Genomic DNA, 21766 nt, shown 5'->3' on the forward strand with positions numbered 1-21766 from the left:
GGGGTCCCTGCCCGTGGCAGGGGTTTCCCATCCAAACCATTCTAGGATTCCACGATTCTATGATGACCTGAGTGTGACTCTCATCACTTCTGTTCTCTCCTGGCAGTACCTGGCAGGGATCACTCTGAAGCTATGGCATCGGCTACTTGAAAAGAGGGGCTGCTGCTCTGTGGGGAGCTCATTCTGATGTCCAGGATGAGCAGGAAGCACAGCTAAGACCTCTCCCACAGAAAAGAACCTGTATTCCCACAGGGACCTGCACTTCTGCCTGCAGGCACCACCTCTCCATCTGCACCTCCAGTGCCCACAGTTGCTGTGAGAGCACAGGCAGGAGCAGCAGCGTTCCTGCTCTCCCCGAGCACAGAGCTCAGCCACAACAGCCCAAACTTCAGAAAGCAACTCTCCATGCACACCTCTTCCTCTGAGAGACCGTGTTCTTAAATACATACAAGAACAATTTACTCTTTGATTGTGAATCTTGTCTCCCAGGTTCCAACCTGGAGGGAAGTTTTATGACCAAGCGATAAAGCTCGGGGGCAGGAGCGGAGGGAAGGGGCTTTCACATGAAAATGCCAACAGATTCTTAAAGCCAGAAGCATGTGTGGGTGCTGCTAAATTAAGCTCACAAGTAGGTGGGGCAAATGCCTTAAATGAGTTTGTGAAGGTAAAATAACGTTCATTAAAAATAGAAAAACAACTGAAAAAATATCCTTTGTATTCAACTTCACACTCGTACATCATAATGTTCCAGTAAAAGCCCATTTTCCCTTGAGATAATAAAAGAATTGAATTTTTCCTTATCGGTCATCTATTTTTCTAGCTAAAGCTATTACTCCCTCTCTGCGGTTGCTAGGCAACAAGAAATATTAATAGCAGCTTTTATTAGCTTAGCTTTAGCAGTGGAGTACCAGAATGAGAAAATGGAAAACATAAATGTGTTACATAAATCTTTCAACCTTTCAGGGTTTGTGTTAGTCTCTGTTTTCATAATGATTTATTGAAGTGATGGTTCATTTATGAGAAAAAGGAGTGTGAAATAAGAAAACGGAACATTACCCTGAAGGACTGTTTGAAAATAAATAATTATAGGAGGTGAAGAAAAGCTGTTTAAAACCATTTTTCTGAGTTTTATAAAATTTAAAAAGACATATTTCTTTCATTTATTGCCTCTGAGAAAAACACTAGCAGGGAATTGCAAACAGGGCTCTGTTTAATAGAAAAAACCCTTCATGTATGGTTGTATTATTACTATTTTCCACCAAGGGCTCGTGTTCAGGAGTTTAGTTTTTAAATACTGAACCATTAATAAGCAGAAAGCCAAATTAGTCAAAACCTAAAGCACACAACACAAAATTGCCCGTGCAAGCTCATCCAGGACTGACTGAAACAGGGGAGACGTGCTAAGTTTTGTACTGGTGCTGTGCTGCCAGCCTGAGGCTTGATGGAGCCAACCAAGCATTGCCCAACCACTGCTCTTGCTTCTGTGTTTATTTATTAAGGCTCTTCAATGAACATGAACTTGCTCTAAAGGGCACTGCTGCACTGGGATATGGGTTATTTGAAATAACTTAGAATCATAGAATGCTTTGGGCCGAGAGGGACCTTGAAGCTCACCCAGCTCCAACCCCTGCCATGGGCAGGGACACCTTCCACTGGAGCAGCTTGCTCCAAGCCCCTGTGTCCAACCTGGCCTTGAACACTGCCAGGGATGGGGCAGCCACAGCTTCTCTGGGCACCCTGTGCCAGCGCCTCAGCACCCTCACAGGGAAGAGCTTCTGCCTAAGAGCTCAGCTCAGTCTCCCCTCTGGCAGGTTAAAGCCATTCCCCTTGGCCTGTCCCTACCTGCTCTTATCAAAAGCCAGCTTCAACAGCTCCATGTCCCTCCTGTGTTGAGGGCCCCAGACCTGGATGCAAAACTGCAAGGTGGGGTATTAAAAAACTTATTTTAACAGGCAGTGATTCAAAATGATTGAAATATTTATGTATTGGGAGTATTTACCAACAACAGGTAAATTGTATTGTTTACCAGGGTCAGGTATTTCCATGACAGAAGACTGACATATCCTACTTGTCTTTTGTGTCACCATCATCTTTGTCTTCCGTGTCACGAAACCTTCTCACAACCTTCCAATGCTCACCAGCTCCGTACAGCCACATCCAACTGTGTTGCCCACCTTGAGCACTGTTTTAGGGCTGCATCAAGTGAGGGCTATCCACAGAAAAGGGCTGCAATTCCCACTGATTCTGCTTTAGACTGTCAATAAGAAATGCTGCTGTGTTGGACAGGGAGCAGCAGTCTCAGGAAGGATGGGAGCTGGGGAGAGACCTGTGGAGCCAAGAGACATGGTCCTGCAGGACAACCTCGCTTGAGGTCTTCTGGTGGGCATCACAGAGGATGCTTCTCCTTGGAGCCCTACACCATCCCCACAGCCTAGGCACACACAGCCCAGCTCTGGGAAGTGGCTATTTCTCCTTTCCATGTCTCATCTGGAAGAGGAGCAGGTGGGTTATTGCTGGGATGTTTTACTGTGGTTCTCTCTGTTCCACAGCAAAGCCCCACAGCATTATGAAACAGGAGTTCAGGTTGCAAAATCAGCCAACTAACTCTTATTTCAGGGCTGCACTCCTCCTTGCTACTACAATCCACCCTTATTTACCCATTACCCTCTCCCCTGTACATAAACGGGTTCCACAGGTAACTGGAAATCCGACATTTTTACACCATGAACTCGCTTTTCACCAATGAAGCTTTGTGATATTCTTCAAATAATCTGTTTCCATACAATAAACTGAAATGAAGAACTTCCAGGCTGTGGCTGCAGCCTTTTTATACTTGTCTGAGACAGCTTGCTGAGAGCAGAAAAACGTTATCCCACTGTGCTCAAGGAAATGCTAATGCCTTTAATGCAGCCACAAAGACCTCCCATGATGAGAAGCACCAGGAAGATGCAGGCACAAGGAGAGTCACCAGTCTCCTCAGGCAAACTCTATATACCTGCTACAAGAAAATATTTGCTCATAACAGCTTCACGTGTCCAAAACAATGCCCAAAAATACACCTGGCCACTGCAGGAGAGAGCAGGAAAGGAGCTGGGTACAACATGTGCCATGGGAAACCAGGCTGGGTTTTCAGCATGCCCCAACATCCTTTGGCCAGGCTTGGAGCAGCACAATGTGTCAGGGTTTCTGAGCAGTGGTGATGGGCTCCAGGCAGCGCTGTCCCCCCACCCCAGCAGCGGGCACTGTCCCACCATCAGAGGTGGGATGATCGTCAGCAGAGATACCCCCAGCCTGCTCAGCCGCTATCTCGTGTATGGAAATAGGTTCGCTCTGCGTTGGAGGTTCTTGGGCTCTGACCTTGGTCGCCCTTGGTTTCTGTCAAACACGTTCTGACAAATCCCTTCTGAAATCTCATTTATTCACAGCAGCTCCTTCACCCAGTGGGCACCCCCCTCACCGCCCATTCACAGCTTTTCTCTGCCCCCTCTCCAGCTTTCCCACAGTCCCTGGAGGTCTCTTGAGGGCTCGGTGGCTGCTTGTCCATGCTGTAACACTACTGGGATGTTCACAGTGGGCAAAGTCATTCTCTTTCCAAGGGAAAGATCTTTTCTCCTAAATATTCCCATTCTCAATGGCAATCACATCTCTCCTATTTTCTTTCCCTTCCGACCCAAGCCATTCTATGATGATTCTATGATTAGGATTTCATGATTCCTCCCCTTTCTTCCCTCTTTACCCATAGCAAAAGACAGGACCAAACCAGCCAGCCCTGCCTCCTCCTCAGCCTCCCTGCACCCTGCTCCATTGATCTTCCATGGTCTTTTGCCATCTCTTTGTCTAATCCTGTCCATCCATTCCTGCTTTTCTCCTCTCCAGCCCCCTGCATCCCACCTTCAGCGTCTGAAACTCCCTTGACTTCTAAAACCTGATGGGAAAATAAAACCCCAAAGGAAATAAAGTGACAGAAAGAGCATTGAAGAACCATGTTATCTAGATGTAGACTTGGTCCATGGGGCAGAGCATAGTGTACAGAGGCCAGTGGCATGGGGTCTGCTCTGGATGCTGATGCTGAAACGCAGAGGTGATGGTGGCTCTGTATTTTCTCCATTAAGGCACAGCTGCTTTGCTCAAAGGAGGGGCTCCAGCTCCTGACACCCCACAGTGGGCTGGATCCAGGAGCAGGATCTAGCAGGCAGCAAATCCACCTTCACTGTCTGGCTCTCATTCTGCCGTAGGAATTTCTGCACTGATTTAAGCTCGCTCAGACTTAGCATTCATCTGCATAATGGGAGCAGCAGCAACCTCCTCCCCTGCAGAGGCACCAGGAGGCTTAATTCAATCTAAGGATAACATTGGAACATCTCAGGCCAAGAGACACACCAAAGAGAAGAGCAACCTGCACCTGTATTTTCCTTATTCCCTTCTGATTCCAATCCCCATTGCTCTCAGTGAACTCCAGCTCATGTCTTTTCAGCAGCATGAGCTTTTTCATGAGGGTGCCTTAAAAAATTCCCAAGCTGGGAATGTTGGTGGATGTTTTACAGCACTTGCCAAGCTCTGTAAAAGGCTCAACCCACTTTTTTAGAGGAAAAAGTCTGACCAGCGTCTAAACATGTTACCTCGAAATGCTCATCATTTGTCACTGTATTCAAACCAAAAGACATGGCAGCCAAGGCAGGAAATAGCTCTGTATGCAAAACCTGGTACGTGCTACAGCAAAGAGCCCCAGCAAGGACTGAGGTTCCTGGGTCCATCATTTGCATGAGCAACATTGGTCCTGGAACAAAGACAAAACCTCCAAACGCCTGCCCCACAGTGCTCAGTCAACGCTCTCAGAGTGGTTTCCCATCACCACCCCTGCAGTAATAGATCCTCTCTTATGAAGGTGTTAGCAAACCAGCCCCTTTCTTGGCCTGGAGGCTTCCTGCTGCAAACAGTCACCAAAGGTGGTTGATGTTTGGGTAGGGCTGTAGCACATAGAATAGTTAGGGTTGGAAAGGACCTTAAGATCATCCAGTTCCAATCCCTCTGCCATGAGCAGGGACACCTCACACTAGACCATGTCACCCAAGGCTCTGTCCAACCTGGCCTTGAACACCACCAGGCATGGAGCATTCACAACCTTCCTGGGCAACCCATTCCAGTGCCTCACCACCCTCTCAGTAAAGAATTTCTTCCTTAGATCCAATCTAAACTTCCCCTGTTTCAGTTTGAACCCGTTACCCCTTGTCCTGTCACTACAGTCCCTGATGAAGAGCTCCTCCCCAGCATCCTTATAAGCCCCCTTCAGATACTGGAAGGCTGCTATGAGGTCTCCACATCATGCACTCTGAAGCATCCCCCAGTGATGGAGTAAGGGGAGACTCGATTGGAGCATCCAAAGAAAACAAGCAGCTAGAAGGTGTTACCTGTCAGTGGGAGAAGTCTGGCAACATGGAGAAAAAGGCTTTGACACGATTGAATTTTGACTTAAAATTGCAACACAGTTCATTCCCTGCTCTACTTCCTTTGGTGCTGGGACCTGTGCAGACATATCACAGCTCCAAGCCTTTTCCCTCAAAACTGAACAGTTCCAATTGGAACTGTCTGGGAAATCCAGGGTTCACTGGATTTTTTATTTTCATGGTAAGGGGCAAACAAATCTTAATCTCTCCACTCTACACTTACAGCCCACTAAGCCCCCTTCTTATCTTCTCTGGCTCAGTCCTGATTTATTGTCACCATGCTGCATTTGTAAAACAGTACCATAAAGTAAGAAAGAGAACATTTCCCAAGGACTACTCCAAAATAAATTACTTCAGACCTCCAGAAGCTGCTTAATAAATCCCACTATTCTTGAGTCTTTAGGTATTTTAGAAAGTGATATATAAGTGCAATATCACCTCTCAAAAATGAGACAATCAACGCAGGATAAAATTATCATGTTATGAAAATAGGGGTCAGGCAAGGGGGCAGTGCTTTAAATTAAACCAAAGGAAAATATTTCATCTGAAATTGACTCTTTTTTGTCTCAGAAATGAATGTTTTAATCGCCTAAGAACCTAAATGCTAACACAGAGGCCTAAGTAATATTTAATCCCATCGAAATATGCTGGTATTTAATACTGATGGGCAGAACATGATATTTTTCTTAATACACTAACAGCGGAGACGCATGAAGAGTTGAGAAAGCCTTGGGATTTTCCTAGACCGAGCGCTCATATCCCATCTAAATATTTAAATATCACTACCTTTCAGACTGTTATCTATTCAAGCAATCAACACCAAATGTTCTCCAGGTAGTGCAGTGGCAGACTCCCAGCCATGCCATTGAAGTAAAATTAACTCTTTGACAGTGAAGCCGTCCAACAGCACCCATGAAAATCAAGGATCTTAAAGAGAAACAACATAGAAAACTAACCATAAATCTGCTAAACAGGGAAATATTATTATTCACCAACAGTACTAATTCAATACCACTGTCAAAATCAAGTCACAACCCTTCCTTGGTGCTGCTGATACCGAAGCATCATAAGGTCTAATTAGCCCTGAATTTCCTTCCCAGAGCTGCACTTTACTTCATTATCCCTGCTTTATTTATTCCTACAGAAGAGTCATTTGATATTTCACAAGGTATCCTCTTGCCATAGCGAGAGCCAAGAGGCAATGTGAGTTTGCAAGTGCAAGGAGGGATCTTGTTCCCCTTCAAATCAATAGGACACCTTTCCCTTCATGGCACATCTGTACTTCTCTTGCTGATGCCACCAACGCCACCCTGGCAACAGGAGAAAGGACATGGGCTGTAGGGGCTATGGACTAGGGGCTTTGGCTGGTCACCTTCACGTGGGGGATTGAGCGTGCAGACTTTGCTCAGTTCAGTGAGGATGTTAGGTACATAGAGGAAACCAACCTCCTCTCTGCTCTTGAGGGATTAATAAGGCTCAGGAAGACACCAAACTGGAAACATAAAATGACCACCATGAGCACGGCCACACAAGTGACTGCAGCATCTGCCACTGCATCCTTCCCTTGGTGGGCAGTGGCGCAGCAATTCCCAGCCCTCAGGGCAAACATCTCATCATTAACGTCTTTCTATGTTCAATCAACTGATAACTCAAAACACAGAGCGGCTTTCGTGAAACATAGCAAGAGGGCAAAGTCACTGACCGTGGGTAGCTGGCTGGAGAGAAGATGTCCATCCTGACTCAGCATGTTGGAGACCATGATGGCCGGCAGGTCCATGTTCTGGTAGGGGTACGCTGGTATCAGGCTGTTCGAAGGGAGGCTGTGGCACAGGGAGTGATACCCAGTTTCATGGTCCACCAAGTGCAGGAGGGAAGGGTCAGGGAGATTAGGAGGCGTTATGGGAGGGATCTCGTAGTCTTCATTATTCTCATTCTGACTGTTATACGTCTAAAATGTGAAAAAGACATTTTGCAACACGTCACTGCCTCATTGCTTTAGCAAAGTGATTATTTGTGTAAGAAACACAAAAACACATTCCAGTGAAAATGGTTTGGTTTTAATAACAAAGACATCTCTAGCCCTGGACACCAGCAGGTTGGAACCAGGTAAGAGCCAGGCAGGGAGTGTGGCAGGACTGCACCTTCCATCAGGAACACCACAGGTCCTTGCAGACCTCAGATTTGCCTGGGCATTCCCATCACTCCTCTCTCCCATGCTGCATCCCTCTAGCACTCCTTTAGCTCAACAAAACCTTGGCAGAAACCTCCATGCAGTCAGGCAAGCTCTACTCACAGAGCCCACAGCTATGGAAGGAGCGTGGCTGTTTCCCAACCAGCTGCTGCATTTTGAAGTCCAAGTGTCTCTTTGGGCATCCAGCTCAGCTCTTACAGTATTTACAGTTTGTATTTTCAGAGTGTTCATAAGAATTAGCTCCATAGAAATAACTAGTAATTAGGAACAAAAATCCCATGGATTCCTCACAAATTCCAGCACAGAATCTACAACCAGGGAGGGAAACACGGAAACACAGCCATCAGTTCTTAAAAATCCATTAAAGAAAGCCTGCATGACTCCACCATACATGGAGATTTTATGTTCCTTATATCCACATCCATATGCGTATATTCATACCCTCACCTCCCCAGTCCTGCTCCCTTAGGGTGACAACAAACACGCAGAGACGCTGGGACTCTTGGAGTTTCCCGTGTTTGCTGGTGATTTGTTTACTTCTAAGTGTTCCAGTTGATATGGAGGAAGAATATCTTATTGGACTCGTGCAGTTGTCTTCACTTCAGACAAAACCATATTTGTTTCATGATGTAAGTGTAAATCTATCCAAAATTATTAATTATCAACACAGAACAGAATCAGCCTCTGCAGAGGAGAAAATATAATCTAAGAAACATCTACTGCTTCACATGTTATTATAGCATATGAAATTCTGATTAGCCATAGTATTATACACATGGATTTTAAGCTAAATTTCCCAGATCACCTAGTTTCATGGTTGGATTTTAACTTAATACATGATTGAAGAGCAAAACCCCAGATGTGTGCAAAACCAGTTAAGCACTGTAGGCTTTGTTAATCCATTGCCCCAGAGCTCACACGCTCTTCATCACCCCAGACTGCAGAGAGAAAACCCTTAATAAAGGAAAATAAACCCCATGTTTAACCCAAATAGAGAAGAAGTCAATGGGGAGCAAGGAAGTGTCTGTGGAAGGGGCTCCCAGCGGGAGAGGTCCAGCACTGCCTGGGATGGTAGAAATGCATCCCTGTGGGGTATCAGAGCAGGGGGTTGCTCCTGAGCCACCCCAAAACTGTGGCTGGAAGTGGCTCATCCCCTCCTGAGCTGAACCCCTAGCTCTTGCCCCCCCTCATCCTGCTGCAAAAGAGAAATGGAAAAGAGCAGGCCCTGAACATCCCACCCGGCCCTTCACGTTCACTCGAGATGCCCACTGGCTGTGGGGAAATACAAGTAGGAGAGAAATATAAGATGGATCCAGGCTGTGATAGCTCTCTACCTACTGTTATTGTTCCGGGGAAATTCAAGCCAAGCTATTTTTCCAGCCAGCTTCTGTCTAGCAGAGGGAAAGCAGGGGGCTGAGAGGATGTACACAGCAGCAGACAGATAGATCCCATTTAATACGTCTAGTAGTTAGGTTTCCACGTGGGCTACATTCTTCGAGGTACACCAATTCTTTCACAGTTATTTAAGAGGATTTCACTCCATGCTTTATGGAAAGGGACTTAAATTAATCATTGCACAGCAAACGTGTTCCTCCAACTGGTTTATTTTGGCATCAGGTATATAAGCAAGCGGCTTTGCTGTACTTAACTAAATTATGTAAAACCCACTCAAAGTTTCCTAAAGCTCTCTTCAAAACTACAAGTTCCTTGTGTTGCTGCAGAGCAGCTCACTGAAGGGCTTTGAGGTGGTTTTGGAAGCCCTGCTCACCTCCCTGCACATTTCTGCCTCAGCTCTATTCAGCTCAAGGGAAAAAAAAATACCCCAACATAAGAATACCTGTTTAAATCACAAAGCTTTCCCAAGAGCTACAGTATTGTGCAGACATATCAAAATTACAATCAAAGCTGTACACAATCAAAATCAGATTAGGCAATATCCAACCACTGTAACCAGACTCAGTGCCTGCCTATTTTCCAAAGCAAACTGCATTTATTCTGTATGTGTTTTAAATAGATCGCTAGGGTGATAAGGAAGGGAGATGAGACAGATAGACACTCAAAGCTGGGAAAGAGGGGTGATTTACTGTCACACACAGTGCCTACTGACATGGCTGAGGTGACGTCTCTGTCCCCACGAAGGGCGGTCTCACACAACGCGCTGTCTCAACCCCTTTGCCAGTAACACCCAATGCTCCTTCCCACCCCCATGTGGGCTACGCTGCAGACTGTATTTTCTGTTCTTATGTTAATTTGAATTATATTAAACAGCCAATTATATGTCATAAGGATACACTACAAATTAGATTTGTGAGCTGGTCTGAACCCATTCATCCCACCAGGACTCCAAATGTGAGTGCAGAGAAGCTTGCTCTGCTAAAAGGCTGCCCATTATGGTAACACAAAAAGGCACAGAAGATCTAGGATTTTCCACTGTCGAACTGATGACAGTTGTTGTGATTACACATTATTCCTCTTCAAATTAAAACACTGAAATCAGCTGAAACAACAAGTCTATTGCAAGCCCTCTCTTGGCTTGCGATACAGGGCTTGGAGTGGCAAACCCCTGCTTCTGCCTGCAGTGGGATGGAGCGAAAGAGAGGGGACAGTGCCTCTGCTCTGACACCCTCCTTGTCCCCAGGTCCCTGTCCATCTGTGATCTAGGGCTGGCACCAGACATGGACCAAACAGCCCTGAGCAGAGTACCAGGGCCGTGCCCCATGCTTGCTCAGTGGTGTCAGAGGATGGCACTGCAGCAGGTACAACCAACCTCCAACAGCAGCAAAACCATACTTAAGAACCACTTTTTCGTCCTGAAATCCAAGTTTGAACAGGGGTCCCTGGACCGCCTCTGTCCACCTGCAGATCCAGGCTCCAGTGTTCCAGGCATGGGAAGCCTGAGTTTTAATAGCAAAACTGGATCTTCTTTTATATGGCTTAGTAAGTACCTGAATTATAAACTCATCAAGATGTGGACATCATCTCTACAAGCCCTTAAGCTGCATCTGTGAGTTACTGAGGGTCAAGGAGAGAAGTGAGGAGCTCTTGCTCCAGACTGTCAGCATCCAACTATGAGCAAGCTCGAAATAGTAGGGACTGGTCTGTTGATGTCTGTTAACGTCTCTGTTGCAAACATGGAGCACATCTGTGGTTATCAACATGCCTGGATGTCCTTCACCTCTGCACTGGGAGATGGCCCCATGGGCATGGCAACCCTGCACACCCATGCAGGTGACTTGGGGGGGAGCTACAAGTGTTAAGCATGTCTACAAACCAAGCCTTCAGCTTTCTCCTGCCTTTCCCCTCTTAGAAGGTTGGAAATGACCTTAAGATTATCCAGTTCCAACCCCCTATCTTGGGCAGAAACACCACACACTAGACAGCGTGGAAGTGCTGTCCATCTTTGCAAACCACAGCTGGTCAGCACCATCTCACCACTGCACATTGGTATTCATCACAGAGGATGTGACTTGACCAAGGACCTGGGAAACCGTTTTCCTCAGCAGCATGGCAAATGCCCAGTGACCCCAATTCTCCTCTGAGTCATGTTCTGTGTGATTATCTGCAAGGATCCAGGAGTTGAAGCCAAGCATTGATTCAGAATATTACTCACAGTGAGAACGACAGAGATTTGCAGTATTACTGCAGGTAAATATTTGTCCTGTCAAATAACATTCAACGGTAAATATGAGCCTAAGAAAGAACATTTATTCTTGGTAAGGTACAAGGAAATAGGAGGCTGGCCTGTTCCATCCCACCCTAATCATCCAGATGACACAAACCACCACAGACTCTACCACCCCTCATCTACTAACTAGGTTTTTCCTGCAGCTAATACAAGAGCTTACTGCCGCAGGAATGTGGCCCTCTAGACCCTTCATTGATGAGATGGGTCTAAAAAGACCAAAACCAGTCTGGAAAGTGTGTGAAGTGAGGAGAACATTGTTATTTGTAAGGCTGAAAAGTATGACCAAGGGCTCTGAAAGCGCAGACTGGGGAAAGGGCAACAGAAGAACAACAGGGTGGTTTGTGGGGTATCTCGATGATGCATCGGATTGGGTCAGAAACCAGATAAGCACACTGCACTGTCATACAGAGACTTTCCCCATTGCTCTTACACAGATATAAAGGGATCCACCATGTGCCAGTGTTCACACAAGCTGAACAGCACACCAGGTTGAGAGAAAATCTTGGGACATGTAAAGAGGAAGAGCCCAAACACAATGAAAAAGTGAACATCGAAGCTTAATGAAGGCAAACTATCTCACATTCCCTTAGAAGCCTCCAGACTGGTCTCTCATCACAGACATTGCTTGGAACAGTCATGATCATATTTGAAGAAGGGTATTTTGATGTGTTTCTCTGGGACCCCTAACACAAGAGGGATGTGGAGCTGTTGGAGCGAGGCCAAAGGAGGCCATGGAGATGCTGCGAGGGCTGGAGCAGCTCTGCTCTGGAGCCAGGCTGAGAGAGCTGGGCTGGGGCAGCCTGGAGAAGAGAAGGCTCCTGAAGGGGAGACCTTAGAGCAGCTCCAGTGCCTAAAGGGGCTGCAGGAAACCTGGAGAGGGGCTTAGGACAAGGGCCTGTAGGGCCAGGCCAAGGGGAATGGCTTTAACCTGCCAGAGGAGAGACTGAGATGAGCTCTTAGGCAGAAGCTCTTCCCTGTGAGGGTGCTGAGGCACTGGCACAGGGTGCCCAGAGAAGCTGTGGCTGCCCCATCCCTGGCAGTGTTCAAGGCCAGGTTGGACACAGGGGCTTGGAGCAAGCTGCTCTAGTGGAAGGGGTCCCTGCCCATGGCAGGGGCTGGAACTGGATGAGCTTTTTCCCTTCCAACGTAAACCATTCGAGGATTCTATGATCCTCCGGCACATGAATCCCAGGGTTTTCTGGTTGGCACAAAGCACCATGGCTGCAGGGACAAACATTCATTCAGGTGGCAGGAGAAAGTGGAAGTCACTTGGGTGTTGCAGACTCCAATGCTCTGGGGCCAGGAAGGGCTGATGCGCGCTGCGGGGTGACTGTGGGCTGCGTGGAGGGTACAGACCCTATAGACACTATTCCTTGGGAAGGGGGGATGCTGCAGGGCTGTGCTTACACCTGGGATTCCCAAAGCCCTGTGCCAAGAAATGAAGCAGCACTGATTTTCCGCATCAGCAGCTCTGGGTCTTAGGAATGGAAATTGATTTGCCTCATCTTCACACACGGTGATCCAGCGTGTGAATAGCAGGGCCAATGAATTACTGGGGTAGAGTTGGATAAATACTGTAAAGAAGTATTTATCAACAGTCAGTCGCATACAAGCCACAAATTGTCTTTGAAGTGTTCCCAGCCTCTTCTACACTAATTTTCACATGCTCAGGTTTTTGACTATGGGAATGTGGTTGAAAAGGGAAAAATGAGTTATTGCAGGAACTTGAACGTGCATTGGAAAGATCAGCACAATATTCAGTAACAGGCAGCCCCACAGGGAGGTTGGGATCACAGCAGAGCAGCAGGCAACCTGTGGGAAAGCAGGGCTCTGCCTAGCTCTGTGCACCCCCTCTTCCATACCTGTGGTAGTGGGGTTTTAAATCCCAACCAAATGCTGGTTCATCCAAAGGGCAAGCACACACCTCCAGGTCCCAGTTCCTCACCTTTTCCTCCTATCGTGCAGGCATCGCTCTGATGCAGACTCTGCATGCTATGACAACCTCCAGAACTACTGACCCTTCATCTTTGAATGGAGCTGGATGTTCATCCTTTAATTTTACGTGAGTTAAGTTTGTCCCATCTCCTACAGACACCAATCCCATGCAGCCACAGAGCCATGAGTCTTTCAAAAGCCAGGCCTGCCAGATGGCTCCAACCAAATTTAACAGCACAAAAAAAGTCTCTTCCACAAATTTCATAAAACCCCATGTGCAAGGAAGGGAGATACCAGGGTCCTAAACATCCTGCAGGATGGGGACTGTGAAGGGAACCAGTCAGTAATATTCAGAAGGAACATAAAATCTCAGCTCACTCAGAAAGATACAGCTTTTTTGGGGGACATGCATCCAATTCTGCTACTCACCGGAAAAGGGTTTTGTTCTATTATTTTACATGAAACCAGAAAAAACATTTTTGGGACTCTCTGGCCTCAACCCGCCCATTGGTACCCTGTTTATGTGGGTGAGAAATGAAGAACAGGATACCAATTACCAATAACTATCTGTATTATCATCATATGTCATTAGGGATGGACCGTCCCTGAGTTTCAATCTGGGTAGCGACTGGCTTGTGGCTGTGGCTGAACGGAGGGAACAGCAGTGACAGCCCCTACCCCATGCCCTCAGGTACTGCCCAACCAGGCTTCTTGGCATTCATGGTGTGAAACACGTGCATGCCATTCTGCTGCATCCCTTTTAATGTAAATAACAGCTTTCAGTCAGTTTTTGTATTGTCCAATCTGTGCTTGACCTGCATCACCACTTCACCAAAAAACAAGCTAAAACTAATGGAGTTCTATCAACAATTTATAGCAAAAGAAATCAGCCCTATTGTAGGCTCTGAAAAAAGCTCCCAACTCCCTCTCTCCCTCCACTTCCACTTTTTTTAATCAGTATCTTATCCAGAACTGGAATCCTGTCAAGAATAGTGGATAGCAGAGAACTATAACTTCTTATTATGTGTATAGTGATTTTATGAATTCAGTGGGGAATGAAATGCAATTTTGCCAGACTTGTCTGTGTTCATAATGACCAAGTCAAATTAATCATTGTGGATAATACTCCTGTGTCAGCCATTCAAGAGATTTTTTAATAGAATTTTTCTGATTCATGTCTTGCAGTACATCAGATCTGCAGTAATGCCGGCACTTGTAAAAATCAGTGCAATTATGGCTTCTTGTTGGCCTGTCATTTCCCTGGAATAAAAATGTCTCTGCAAAAGTCATACACTGTACATAAACCAAAATGGAAAACAAAAATATAGTTACAATTAGGCTTGATTTTTTCCTAAAGATTTAATATCTTTTGGAAGCCATTATTTTACAGGCAATATATAAAGCTGGAGCGCATGATGCTGAATATGGACTGGTTTATCACAACACATACCAATTTTGTCCTGGTTGTCATTTTTCCTTTGATTGCCCTGTGAGTTACTGTTTTTATGCAGGCATGGAAATAGAATTTAGAATAAACAGGGGATAGGTAATGGGCTTGCAGTCAAATTATTGTGTTTATTAAAAATGTATCCAGGAAAGCCCACACAGATCCCAAAGGGCTCTTGATCAGGAAAATCTCTGGTTCAGGAAAAGGTTACAGTTACCATAAAGGCAGATACACACGCATGGATGCAGCAGTACTGCATGCAGTGGTATATAAAGGATTTCTAATGCTGTGGTTATCCCTCTCAGGGAAGAGGAAGAGACAGACCTTTAATTCCCCAGTGACACACACAAAATGAGTCTTGGAAGAAGTTACCCCAGGAATAAAGAGGAAGAAAAATGTAATCCACCTCAGATATCTCAGCCTTCCCTCCTCTCATTGCAAGGCAGCAACTGCCTTGTATGAGAGTGCTGGGAAATACCCTGTCAGAGCCGCAGCATATCCCAAAGGAGAGTTCCACTTGAACCTGCTGGGACAACCTTCTCATGCTACCAAGTACATCCTGGAGAGAAAAGCTCTCTAAATCACTTTTAGGGAGGAATGGAAACCCACAACCACATATTGTCCTCACAAGAACTCAAGCCATCAGACCAGTAACTTAACTCAACTTAAGCCATCAGACCAGTAGTTTGTCAACATGCTGATCTAAAAATTGGCCAATACTAACCAGGATTTTGGGGGACATTCAAAAAGCCCTAATGAACAATCATGGAAGCTCCTCAAAGAACAGCACAATTCATCCCTCCCTTTCACCTGCCCCACATGGTTTTATTGTTCTTCCGCCTTCTTGTATCTCCATTAAGCTCCTGACATCAATATCTAGCAGCAGGGAGTACCCCAGGCTCCTTACAAAACATGTCCATAACTACTGCTTTAGAGATTTGCTGTCATTTCTCCAAAATGCCGTTTTCGTGGGACAGAGCATGTCCAGGCATCAACTTCCTCTGCCCCACAGTGTCCTGATCCATGCTGGGACATTCGCATTATGATATATGTGGAAGCAGTACATCTGGACGTCTCATCTCCAGCTCCAGAGGCTGACCTCTGGCAGCACCATGTCCCTGTAACAAAGATCTTCAGTGTCCAAACAAGCAGATGGGATATGAAGGCCCAAAATCTGCTGACAGCGTTTTCAGAAGCATTCAATATTGGCTTATGCAAACCTCAGCAATAACCAGAGCTCCTGAAAACCCTTTGTTACATCTTCATAAGCAGGGCCAGGACTGTAAGGCATGTCTGATGGTTCACCAGGAGTAGTATCTAGCTTCACCTATGTCTTAGTTACCTACCTACTCTGACAGAGAACTGTTTCCTTTCACTGTGTGTTTCTGTGGCTGCTCTTCCCTAGGCTTTCAAAGCAAACGTGGCAGTGCTCCGGGGAAAGCCAGGACACGGGCAAAGCGCAGCCTCTGACGTCTGTATAACAATCAGCTTCCTTAAAATTGTTTGTAATGATCTTTTGCCTGTTTTGAAAATGTATTGAAGGGACTGTTCATCCATTGAGATAGGAGCCAGTGGGGATCTCAAGTTAGATCGACTGGGCTATACAAATAGAAACCCTTTTCTTTCCTTCCCTAGTGTCTCGCCTGGAAGCAAATCCAAGGAATACGGCAATATTCTACTCAAGAATATCATGCATTTCTGGGAATTATTTGTGGATTTTACATAATTGCCTTTTTTGTCTCATGCCATACTGAACTTGCATAATAAGATCAGTGCACTTCACAGAAATTCATTGTTGGACTGTACGGATTTGGTGTTTCGCGTTGAGCCAAGGGTACATTATATAATGATGGATAATGCACTGTAAGCAGGTCAAGAGATAAGGAGGCCTGAAAACAGTAATGGAGTGCATGCAAGGAGGAATTAGTAAAAAGCACTCTAAGAAATTAATTCAACTTGGCTTCAGTGGAGTCAGAAGAACCCAGAGCAGGAAGGAAACTATATTCTATGCCATGCTTGTTCCCTTTCGGTTTTCATCTTAGAGAGTGTTTCCTTTATGCTCAAATCTGAAGCTGTGGGGTTAGAGGATTATAAAAGCCTTTGTGCCATACTTTTTGGATGCTTTAAGGGAAGATTTTTAGAGTCTTGTCTCGAAGGACATGTCCTATCCTAGCACGTGGCCAGCACAGCCATGCTCTGTGCCATACACTGCTTTACCTAGAGGTCTGCAGCAAGATCCTTCAGCAAAGCCATAGTGGCAACACACCCAGCTTGAATCAAGCCTTTCTTCTTCCAGATATGCCCTGATTTTGTTTTTTCTCTCATCAGCAAAGACAGATTTCCTAAGGAGCCCTGCATGGTCCTTGCACACCAGGACACACGTGCAGCCAACCAGGACTGGTGTTCATAAGGCATAAGAAACACACACGTACAACTAAGAGTACACCATCGGCACACTTGCAGAAGTAAACACTGCAAACCCCTTGCTGGGACTAAGGGGGTAACCTGCAGTTTTTCGCTAAGTGGCCCTACACTACACCTCGTTTGCTCTCATCACTAGACATTTGCACCATCTTCTCACATGCAGCCAAAACACCTAACTGTGCTTCTAGTACCCAAAGCAAACCTCCCCGCACGGGCAGTGTCAGTTCTACTCATAGTCCCCATCCAAACCTACCAAAGCACAGCAAAGCTGCTGTTCAACCACAACAGCTCTTGGCGCACAAGCCTGCGCAGTGATGGTATCAGCCAGATGAAATCCCAAACTCGGGCAGCCCCAGTCCATTTGTTATATTTCTAGCTATTTAGTGGTGTGAACCAGGCCAGTGTGGCCAGTAGCAGCAGGAATGAGGGTGCTGAGGCGCTGGCACAGGGTGCCCAGAGAAGCTGTGGCTGCCCCATCCCTGGCAGTGTTCAAGGCCAGGTTGGACACAGGGGCTTGGAGCAAGCTGCTCTAGTGGAAGGTGTCCCTGCCTGTGGCAGGGGTTGGAACTGGATGAGCTTTAAGGTCTCTTCCAACCAAAGCCTCTCTGTGATTCTATGATCCTATGGGTCAGGCCAGAACCTTCAAAGCCCAAAGCATCACTCACCACAAAGGCACTCAGATTTCAGCCCATAGGCTTTCAAAGCAAGACCTTGGACCCCAAAGCACAGTGACAGAAAACCTACATATATTAAATTAAGAAAAGTACTAAAACCCGCAGAAGCAGTGGCACCTCCTCTCCATTGCCCAGATTTGATGTGTCTGATTAGCATGAGGAAGGGAGAGATGTGGGGAGAGCTTGCATAATGTGGTGCAATCTAGCACCTCCCCCAGGGTGCCCAGCTGCTGCAGAAGCAATTTCACAGCTCATCATCCATTATGAGATTAAAATAATTTTTTTTCCCCCCGTGAAGTATTAATAAATTGTGCAGGCAGAGCAGCGCTTGTGCCATTTACACACATGGTAGTGAATCACCCACCTAGTTATTTCTTAATGGATTGAGTAGCTGTGCTCCTCCTTAGCCTGTAATTTAAAAAATAAATACAGAAAACTGTTTATTTGTCTCATCAGGCCCCAAGCCAGCTTTTATTAAGCTTGGGGATACCATAGCAGAGCTGCCGCTTCCCATGGACCTGCCCCAGCACTTTACAAGGGAACAATACCAAAAGATCCACACTGATCAATACAGGAAAGCTCTAGCTCACGTTGAAATCCCTCCCACAATTCACTTACTTTCTCTTCTGGGGGCAAAACCCACTGAGGCATTGCTGATACAATGCAGTTTCCTTGGTACATATAGTGAAGATGTAAAGCTGTAGTCAGAGCACCACTAATGGCTCTTTGAACATCCCTGCTTTACTAAGGTATCAGATGAAGCAGGCATGTTTAATGTTTAAACTTGCAACAACAAATGCCTTCAGCAAATATGTTTTATGTATTTATTCAGGGCTTCTTAAGCACCTGTCACCTTAGCAGCTAAGGTGCTGCTTACCTATTTGTTAGTATTTTATTAGAATTAAGAACATGTCAATGCTCTGGAAAATGCCACCTTCTGCTCTCCCCTCTCTCCTCTTTATCCCCATGTGGAGCTTGAAATCTGTTACCCACTCATCCACTGCAAAACATTTTGGACTGCCAGGAAGTTGCCAAAATGGGAAAAGGAAATTAACTGAAATCACCAGTGCAATAAATCTGTTTCCCACATTATCCCAAAGACCTTCAGACCCAGAATCTGGCTCCGGCACGTGGGAGAAGTGCTGAAGCCAGATATCTCTGAGTCAGCCTTGCAAAAGTAAACTCTGAGATCATAGAATCATAGGATGAACTAGGTCGGAACAGATCATCGAGCCCAACCATTCCCCAGCGCTGCCAAGGCCACCACTAAACCATGTCATTAAGGGCCTCATCTACTACATGCTTTGTGATGTAGTTGGACAGTGACTCCAGCAATGTTCCTATGCCTGAGCACCCTTTGGGGCAGGAATTGTTCCTCAGCTCCATCTAAACCTGCCCTGGTGCAGCTTGAGGCAGGTTCCTCTTGTCCCATCCCTTGTTCCTTGGGAGCAGAGCCCAGCCCCTCCTGGCTCCATCCTCCTCTCAGGCACTTGTAGGGAGCCATCAGGTCCCCCCAAGCCTTCTCTTCTCCAGACTGAACCCCCCAGGTCCCTCAGCCCTTCCCCATCACACTGTGCTCCAGGCCCTGCACCAGCTCCATTGCCCTTCTCTGGCCCCTCTCCAGCACCTCAGTGTCTCTGTTGGAGTGAGGGACCCAGAACTGAACACAGGGTTTGAGTTGTGGCCCCACCAGTGCCCAGCACAGGGAATTATCATTTCCCAGATGCGATGGCAAAAGCACCTACCCAATGCCAATCTCAATGCCTGGGCTTTGATGGGTGCTGCCTCCAAAGGAAGAGCAGGCAACGTCTGTCTGCAGCTAAGTATGACCTGCTTGGGGTGGCCAAAGGAGGTATTCAGACTACCTGTGGGATAAGGATGCCTCACTCCTTGCAGGCCTTAAATAAGCAAAACTCATCAAGGTGCTAATTCTCCCAGTCCATGAGATGTCACCATAATCACCCGGGATCTCTTTCTGCCTCCTTTGTGTTTACTGAGCTTCTCAATTACAAGCCTTTCTTCACAACCACGACTGCAAGGATTTTAGTCTTTTACTCACTTACCCAAAGCAGAAGCTGTCGTGTCACAAAAGCACAAAGGTGCTGGGCTGTTAGGGAAAGCATGAAGCACCAAGAGACTCCTGACAAATTTGTGAGAACTGTAACATGGTTCACGGCCAAGTCTCCAAATCCCCAGCATAGGTGTGAAAATCTCAGCCTTAAGCCACCGATATGTGAATTTTGGGAAACAAACAGATTTTATCTTTTACAATTTTAACGTTTTTTTTTCTTTAATAAAAACAGGCTTATGCATGGTATCTAAAAAAAGGCAGGCACACACACATTGCTGTGAGTAGCTCATCTCTGTCCTAAATCACCAAGACTCATTCTAAAGCACTGAGCAACCTGGAGAAAATGCATAGTTAGAGTAGGTACCATCCTTTCAAGAGGAAGAAAAGAAGGAAAACTATTAAATTAACAATCAAAATAGCAATGTTTCCCTAAAGTAGTGACAACTTTCCATCTAGAAGTCCAGCCAGGACACCAATCACAGCCAGGAGCCCGTATCAGTGATCACCTCCAATGCTAGCAGTGAGAAAGGACCCTTGTAGGCACTGGCAGCTTTAAAGACAATGGACAGCATTTGCTGACAGAGTGAACTGCTTTGCAGAGGAGAGGAAGGTGCAAGAGGGCTCACACCAATAGCAGAACAGCCTTCACTGCATGACCACAAGGACTCAAACTGAACACGCAAAGCCTGAGGGAGGGAGGCATTCCATGAGCCCCTGCATCCAAAGAAAACCACCCCCAGCTATCCAGAGGCCAAACCAAGTGAAACACTTCATTTGTTCAGCTGCTGGAGAGGTTTCTCTACTATTTTTACTATTTCACAACATGCCAGGTAGAACCTGAATTCCTCCAAGAGAAATGGGCAGAAGTGGAAGAGCTGAAATGAGAGAAGAATGCAAATGGAGAAGCAGGGAAGGCTTTGGGTACAGCAGGACTGCAGGTAATGCCAAAACATCGACCCCGTGGCAAAAATGCACATTTGTCCAGTGTTCTCAAGGGCTTCAGCTGCCATCTTTCAAATCCAAGCCCCCACAAAGCCTACATATTTCCACAAACCTGTGATGACTCATGGCTCCTATTGTTAATGCTGGTACCAAACCAGGCACCTCAAGAGTCCTACTTGGTATTACTGAAAAGCATCATCCAAGTCTAGCCTCAAATATGACCAAAGTGGGACAAATCCGCTTGAGAAAGATCACTACAGAAGCTTTGCTGCAAGCTAAGCTGCGTCAGATTTCACCATGTCTCCTCCCATCCCTATTCTTGATATCAAACAACAGGAATCTCCTTCTAGACTGGAACAGAGTGAGCAGAAGCTGACAATCAAAGATCGCACCGACAAAGAAAAAGCCAAGTAGGATTGAGTAGGTGTCTCTAACATGGACATTGTAGCAGAAGCCTGGAAACCAGGGCAAGGAGAAGAACTACACTGCTTGTTCAAATCACAGCGCTTCAAAAATTAAACACCACAGCGTGAGCTGCTCAAAGAGCTTCAAAGTTTTTTGCGCTTCACAGAGTGCTTTCCCTTTTTGATCCTCAGCAGCTCTGTGTGAGCAGGATAAATTCCTTCCTGAAGTTGGATTCAAGCACCCAGTAATTCCCACCTTTTCCCTGCAGCTCCTCTCTTGACATTTCATGACCGATTTTCTTGGGAAAAAACCTAAAGGCCCAAGCTCACCGTATTTTGCTAAGTTGCTTTTCATACATGGAACCCCACACATAACAGCACTTGTACAGGGGGTAGATGAAACATCACATTTGCCCAGAGAAGCTGTGGCTGCCCCATCCCTGGCAGTGTTCAAGGCCAGGTTGGACACAGGGGCTTGGAGCAAGCTGCTCTAGTGGAAGGGGTCCCTGCCCGTGGCAGGGGTTGGAGCTGGATGAGCTTTAAGGTCCT

The 21766-nt window shown here is 46.2% G+C and overlaps 1 protein-coding gene across 1 annotated transcript in view; it reads right to left on the reverse strand.

Annotated features, from left to right (window-relative positions):
- The window catches only part of TOX2 (TOX high mobility group box family member 2), a gene marked incomplete at its 5' end in the record, with an annotated part of 139560 nt that overhangs the window by 49293 nt on the left and 68501 nt on the right, over positions 1 to 21766 (reverse strand). Inside the window, one exon of the mRNA XM_080628051.1 lies at positions 7147 to 7392. Within this exon, the coding sequence (XP_080484177.1) occupies positions 7147 to 7392 (246 nt within the window). The remainder of the gene's footprint in view (positions 1 to 7146; positions 7393 to 21766) is intronic.

The sequence above is a fragment of the Psittacula echo genome, assembly GCF_963264785.1.
Source record: "Psittacula echo genome assembly, chromosome: 12".
Classification (NCBI taxonomy): Eukaryota; Metazoa; Chordata; class Aves; order Psittaciformes; family Psittacidae; genus Psittacula; species Psittacula echo.